The sequence below is a fragment of the Paraphaeosphaeria sporulosa genome (assembly GCF_001642045.1).
Source record: "Paraphaeosphaeria sporulosa strain AP3s5-JAC2a unplaced genomic scaffold CC84scaffold_6, whole genome shotgun sequence".
NCBI lineage: Eukaryota > Fungi > Ascomycota > Dothideomycetes > Pleosporales > Didymosphaeriaceae > Paraphaeosphaeria > Paraphaeosphaeria sporulosa.
Window position 1 is genome coordinate 1,810,043 of NW_017253365.1, and position 6,979 is coordinate 1,817,021.

The 6,979-nt window shown below is 50.6% G+C and overlaps 3 protein-coding genes and 1 non-coding gene across 4 annotated transcripts; 2 read left to right on the top strand and 2 right to left on the bottom strand.

The window, feature by feature from the left end:
* The first annotated feature begins 475 nt into the window (after positions 1-475).
* On the top strand, positions 476-2,488 carry CC84DRAFT_1196941 (cytochrome P450). Its single transcript, XM_018181493.1, has 3 exons — positions 476-1,317; positions 1,380-1,656; positions 1,719-2,488. The coding sequence occupies exons 1-3, from the start codon at positions 585-587 to the stop codon at positions 2,338-2,340; spliced, it is 1,632 nt and encodes a 543-aa protein (XP_018035334.1). The 5' UTR covers positions 476-584; the 3' UTR covers positions 2,341-2,488.
* Positions 2,489-3,456: 968 nt separating this feature from the next.
* On the top strand, positions 3,457-3,780 carry CC84DRAFT_1218371 (uncharacterized protein; the record flags this gene model as incomplete). Its single annotated transcript, XM_018182989.1, has 1 exon — positions 3,457-3,780. One exon carries the CDS (start codon positions 3,457-3,459, stop codon positions 3,778-3,780), a length of 324 nt encoding a protein of 107 aa, XP_018035335.1.
* A 476-nt stretch (positions 3,781-4,256) lies between these two features.
* CC84DRAFT_t59 lies at positions 4,257-4,342 on the bottom strand. Its single transcript has one exon. It is a non-coding gene; the product is annotated as a tRNA-Tyr (tRNA).
* A 1,134-nt stretch (positions 4,343-5,476) lies between these two features.
* On the bottom strand, positions 5,477-6,415 carry CC84DRAFT_810715 (uncharacterized protein). The gene has a single exon (XM_018187518.1). The coding sequence runs from the start codon at positions 6,139-6,141 to the stop codon at positions 5,809-5,811; it is 333 nt and encodes a 110-aa protein (XP_018035336.1). The 5' UTR covers positions 6,142-6,415; the 3' UTR covers positions 5,477-5,808.
* Positions 6,416-6,979: the final 564 nt, after the last annotated feature.

Below are 6,979 nucleotides of genomic sequence, written 5' to 3' on the forward strand. Positions count from 1 at the left end.
GCGTCGAGATATGATACCTGGACCACGCCGTTACGAAGAAGGCTACGCGCAAAATATTTGCGGGAACACGCCATCCGATGATCCTCCCAGTTGGATGTTGACCGCCACAGAGATCTATTGGAGCCCAAAAGGCCACATTGCCATGGTGTTGATGGAAGGATGCTTGTCGTCTTCACAGGCTTGCTCTACAGAGCCTCGGTTAACGCTCAAAGAAGCCTGGCGCCAAACGACCCCACCAGCCCCGCAGCCCTCGCCCTCCGGCTTCTCAACATGCGGACCAATTATCATAACGCATTTATGAGAGTAAACAAGGATTTACGAACCTTCTCGCAACATTGACCATATGTGGGCTTGGCTCTATACTTGGGATCCTCGCGTTGCTGTATGGCGATCTACGTTTCATCCGCGGCATCGTGCCCTTCACCACGTCACCTGTAGCAATGACCCATATACACCAGTTACTCCAACTTTAACAACTTGAACGGCTGCGTAAGCTTATGCCAGGCAGAAGTTTATCAGAACATTAGAAAAGTCGCTCGATACATCGCTGCCACGAGGCACACGCTGCCAGTTGCTTGACCGAAATGGACTTCACAGCGAGTAACATCCTCCTCCTCTCTCTAGTGGAAGCTGCTGTTTCGGTCTACTTCTTTCCTCAAGTCTTCCCTAGAAATGCTCTGGCGTCGTTTTATCTTATCTTCGTTATTGTTCAGGGCACAGCTTGGTGCTTCCAGAAACTTATCATATACCCCTTCTTCCTCAGCCCGCTTCGTCATCTACCGCATCCGCCAAAAGGCTTCTACCCATTGATCGGCCATGGACTGATACTCTTTAAGCGACCACCCGGTCAGGCTTTCCTCAATATATTGAAAGAGACGGAGAACGACGGTCTAATACATTTCCGTGGAGTCTTCCACGCTGACCGATTGCTTCTAGCGAGCCCAGCTGCTCTTGCAGACGTGCTCGTACATCGGAGCTATGATTTCGAGAAACCGCCGTGGGCGAGAAACTTCTTGAGGAAATTTCTCGGCGACGGACTGCTCATGACGGAGGGCGACGAGCACAGGCATCAGCGCAAGCACATCATGCCGGCTTTCAGCTTCCGTCATATCAAGGAGTTGTACCCAGTGTTTTGGTCCAAATCGATTGAGCTCTGTCAGGTGGTCAGCCGTGAGCTAGGGGAGAAGCCCGATAAAGTCCTCGACATAGGACACTTTTCGACCATGGTCACCTTGGATATCATTGGACTGGCTGGCCTTGGCCGTGATATTGGTTCCTTGAGGAATAATGATGACGTGCTCATTGAAAACTATGAAGGTATATCGCCCCTGCTACTCCGAATATCCCTCCTAAGCTCTTCTGCTAATCAATCATTGAAGAGATCCTGGAGCCCAGCACTGAAAAGGCTGTGTATTTCGTGTTACACCTTCTATTCCCACCATGGGTTATGGCAGCGCTACCGTGGAAACTCAATGAGAGGGTGAAGATCACGACTGGCAATCTCAAGAGGATCTGCGGAGAATTCGTTGCGAACAAGAAAAGTCGGATGAAGATGGAAAGTGAGGAAGGGAAGGACATCCTAAGCATCATGCTCCGATCGAACAACTTCTCTGACAATGGGCTGGTCGACCAGCTTCTTACGTTTCTCGCAGCAGGGTACAGCACCTATCTACCCGTACTACCTCAATGGAGGTAAACTTGGCACTGACGCTGCATAGTCATGAAACAACGTCCTCAGCTCTGACATGGGCAACCCACCTCCTCTCGACTCACCCCGAAATCCAGACTCGCTTGCGCACGGAGATTCAAGAGAACATCCCGGACCGAAAGGCATTATTGGACCCGAATTTCGATATTGCTGCGCTTCTCGAATCGCTGCCGTACCTAAATGCCGTCTGCAATGAAGTTCTCCGTCTTTTCCCAACTATCCCTGTTTCGGCACGCATGGCCTCTCGTGACACAACTGTCTGCGGCCACTTCATCCCCAAGGGCACACTCCTTCAAGTGGTTCCATGGGCGACAAACCGCGACCCGGCGCTTTGGGGTCCGGACTCTGAGAAGTTCATTCCCGAACGTTGGATCGACGAGTCGGGACGCACCACCATGAACGGCGGAGCTGATAGCAACTACTCGTTCTTGACGTTTCTACATGGACCGCGGAGCTGCATAGGGGAGCGCTTTGCGCGGGCAGAAATGAGGGCACTAGTTGCTGCTTTTGTGGGTGAGTTCAAGATGCAGATGGCGAACCCTGAAGAGAAAGTGCGACCTGGAGGGACAATAACGAGCAAGCCGATTGACGGTATGAGACTGAAGCTAGAGCCAGTAACATGGGGAGAGTGAGACCACTCGCAGACCAAGACCTGAATCTAGATCAATCAAGCGTTGCTCGCGTGGCGACTTACGTGAAGTTATATGCGAGTAATGCACGAACGTTTACGCAATTTTTTCGATACATGTTGCGACCATCGGTGATCTGACTCTTTGAAGCTGATCGGTGTTAGCGTGTTGGCTTGTGGATCTCGCTTCATCCGCGTAAACGGCGTGTCCGTGTAGTATTAATCGAAGCCTTCATGTGTTCGAGTATGAACGCTATGCTCAAAGATTGTACAGGTAGACGATCATGGTGGATGCGTTCACGTGCGGATCGTCGGAGCCGGTGTACGTACAGCAATGCGAAATTCTTGAACACGTGCCCAGGGATGCGCAACTCAAGAACGAACATCACGATAGAAAACCACATTATATGAAGAAGCTGGGCGCTGCCCTCACCAAGTTCCACTAGCGGGAACCACGCATCGGACTAGCGGCTCGCCGACGGAAAACTCGCGGCGAAGATCTTTCAGTACCCCGTCGGTGACCCACCGGATAACTAGCGGGCAACCAGCGCGAAACAGCGCGGAAAACAGCGCGGTCCGACGTGTCGGAAAACTCCTAGCAGATCTTGTTAAAATTGGGGCTCAATAACAAGGGCGGGAACGACGCGCCCTGCAGGTGTCTTTGGGGGCTTCGTCAGCGATTGTTTTGTCAGCTCCACCCAATGTGGCCAATCAACAACAAGCAATGCCGCCCGAAAGTGGCATAGCGCGATTGTTATGAGGATGAAAGGTGTCATTGGCGCAGGGTCGAACGCTCTGGTTGGCTGCTTTGGGGGCTGCTTATGAAAAGATGGTTTTTGTAAGCTAGGGTCTGTTTGACGTTGGTGACGGGAAACATGCGGGAATACCATAGGGGTGGTGTCACAGGAGTCATATGTTGCGTGGTATGAAAAGTATAAAGAGCTAGCAACGATCGTGGGTTCAGGTCTTCATCAGACAACAGCCAACTACTACTTCAGCGAGCACAGCTTCAATTGCAATCAAGCAACTTAAACGTTCAGTCCATCATACCAACTCTTTGAACCACTCCAATAACACAAGTCTATTCGTTCTTTAATCAACCAATTCAAGCAGAATCAAAATGTCCACCTCGTTCGAACGCCCCTCGGCTGCCTCCTCTCGCCAGAACTCTACATCCAGCAACTCTTCCACCCTCAGCAAGACCTGGAAGAAGATCAAGGAGCACCACGATGGCATGAACGATGCCTTCGCAACCTACTACGGCGGTGGTCGTCGTTCCCAAGAAGCTTGGAACACCGCCAGCCCACGAGGCAGCGTTACCTATGTCGAGGGAACTGAACACGAACCGCTGGTCGAGAAGAAGAGTCTGGCGAAGAAGATGCTCGGAAGGGTCAAGGAGCACCACAGGAGTGTTAACGCTGCTTACCGGGCTTACTATGGCTAAGCTGAGGCAATGCCAGAGGCAAGAAGGAAATACGATATGCGGTTTGCTTGACGCGAGATACCAAATGCGATTGTCAGTCTATTTTTCTGTTTGGGGATTTTCTATTCGGAGCGAGGCGTTAGGGCTTGAACAAGTGCAAAGGCAAAGAAGTGCTTTTGGTAGCAGCAAGCACTGGATATTCTGGAAGGCGCATACTATGAATAACATCCTAATTGACTGACTGAACCGTTCCTCGATATGTGAATCAATACTGAACGTATGTTTCATGCTAATCTCCATAACAAAAATTACAAATACGTTTCTCACATGCACACAAAATGCTCCCTTGTCATCAAGGCATAGTATAAGGCGGCTGGGCACCCATACACAATGAATATGGCCTCTTGCTTGCTGCGACGATATCAGAAAATCAAAGAAGTTGCGCCCACTCCATCGTTGGATGTTGGTAGGGAACGCAAAAAAAGAATCTCACGATTTCTCCGCTCCCAGAATCGAACTAGGGACCTTTCGATTACAACAGATATTACAGTCGAACGTGATAAACCAACTACACCAAGCGGAGGAATGCGCGCTGAAGACGCGCTTGGTGACTCTTGTGGACTCGATATTGAAACAGTGGAAATTATAATATATGACTGCTCTAAATGACCAAAAACAGCTAACTGCTCCTTCCCGCTAGTGGCTCGATCTGCCCCACCATTGCATAACCACACTGCGGCGCGGCGCGGCGTCTCGCTACTATAAAACAACGCCGGCCCAAACTCGACGCGCGAGTCTCAAAAGCTACCACTCCGATGTATCGTAGTCAATCCACTGTGTTATAGTTGCAACATTCGCACTCTCAAATGACCACGCATTCCCTTAGCAAATAAATAGGTCACGCTTCAATCTTAATTGTCAAGCTTCCCGCAGTCCGGCCATGCATAGAAGTGTTTCTTGTTCGACTGGAAAGAGAGCCCACGAGCTGTTCCATCGCAAAAGAGGACGATAAAACCCAGGACTCAAGCTATGGTCTGTGCAAGCGACGTGATCCAGGCAATGCACAGACAGTACAGACTAGATCCCCCATTCCGCGAGACTTGCAGGTATCACGGTCGCCTAGACAGGCACATCTTGTTCGTTAATTTTGGGTGGACTGTTGGAAGTCAGGTAATTCTGATTACTTGTTGACGCTAAAGAGGACAGTGTCGGGTGCTTTTTGGGCGACCTGAACCAATCACTCCAGCAAAGAGACCTAACCAGCTTAATGTCGATGACCCTACTGAAGATCAATCTGGGCCTCATGCAAACATGCTCTAGACTTAGCCTTGTTGGAATCCCCAAGCTGTTCATTGGGCCAAAGTTTGCAGTAGAGAATTGCGGGCCGCCGACGCTCTCTGCCCGAATACCGACCAAGGTCCAAAGCGACAAGGAAGTTTCTGCACAAAATGACATCTTATACATCGGAGCTCGAAAAGATCTCACTCATTTCTCGCGTCCTTCTCTTGGTGTTGTCTCGTCGACCTACAATCATTGATGTCCAAGGCTTATCTCAACCCGGGTTGAGACGAAGCTATCTCTTCCAACATATCTTAGCCTTGTCGCGGTCTTCGGCTGCGCTACGTCCTGAAGTGAAGCTTACAAAAGTAAGTTGCAGCCTGGTTCGTAGTTAGACCGCTGGGTACGTGTAATTGTTCATGCCAATAGACGAATTTCTTGGAATGTTCTTGCTTAGATACGTTATTGCCATTAGTGTGTGTAGTGATGAGAGCCTTGTACATTTAGCAAGAGGCCTATGCAAGCGGCTTCAACCTGGTCCATTTCTAGTGGTATTCTAAAGCATAAGAACAACGAAGATGAGAGATGAAAGACAAGTGGACACCGCCATAACACCATATGCATGACTAGAACCTCAGAAACAACCCATCAAAGGGAGCGAGTGAATAGCTGCCGTTTTCTATCTCCATGTGGTCCTCTCCCATCTCCCGCTCTCAAGAAGCCAGCCAAGCGGATCTCTTGAATGTCATCGCTCCATAGGCGCCAGCAGCTTTAACAGCTGCACCCCCCACTTGGCCTAGTCGGATTCCCACAGCTGGGGTTATTGTCGTGCCTGTCAACGCAATCCGAATCTTTCGAGCAAGTAACCCAGTCGCCATTTCCACCGTTGAAAGCCAGCCAGCACCATCCTCCAGGCGAACTCTGCTCGCACTTCTGCCAGCAGTAGCCTTTCTCGCAGCCATACTGGCGCCATGCACAACCGCGTTTATGCAGTTCGGAACGGGCGTGGAGAGCGGGTGCCTCGTTGGCATCCGGGGCCTGGACGGATACTGCGGACACCGCCAGGACGTCCAGGAGAATGAGGAGGGTCGTGGAAAGCTTCATTGTGGTTCTTTATCAGGTGTCAGTCGTAAGTTACTCTAAGGGCCAGTCGAGGTGAAGTTTGGCAGCGGGAAGCATACGTTTGGGAAATACGTGTTCTTGATGGAGGTAAAGGAGCAGTCCGAGTCAATAGTGACTGTTGAAGGTATGCGCGGTAGCTTGGGGGCTCTTGTGCTGTTGTTGCTCCATCACTCCGAGCTCTCTCTAACTTATATACCTTAAGCCTTCATTGCGAAAGTGGACCTCCGTCGCTGGTCTTCCTCCGTGAGAAAACAACTTTCCGTCCTATTCCTCAATCTCAATTGCCCCTTGGGGCAAGCAGGTGGAGCATTTGGGAGCCGAGTTCGGCATGTCTTGGCAAGCTGAGCTGGATCAGCCTCACTCTCGTATGATCTTATGTAATCTGTACAATTCTACGTCGCTCTCTTCATCTCTCTTCCTTCATTGCATTTGGAGGATCCTCACCGTATGACCGATGCTCGCTCATACGATGGCGTGACCCATCATCAATGTAGATTGAGTGGTATCGAGCCCTATCAGCTTGTTGGTGGTCAGTAATGTCGGTATGGCAACGAGCAGCTAATGTATCTCTAGACTAGTCGCGAGAAGGTTCCTGACGATCCACGCTGGGCGAAGCGCTGACGAGACTAGTATCATGCGCATGGGCTCGGAAATGCCCAGAGGACGGTTGATGCTGGACGACGGTCTCAAAGGCCCTCCGAATGTACCTATTGCTCAATCGCAATAGGAGCGGCATAGTAGAGGAGCGGCATAGTAGAGGAGCGGCATAGTAGAGGAGCGGCATAGTAGAGGAGCGGCATAGTAGAGGAGCGGCATAGTA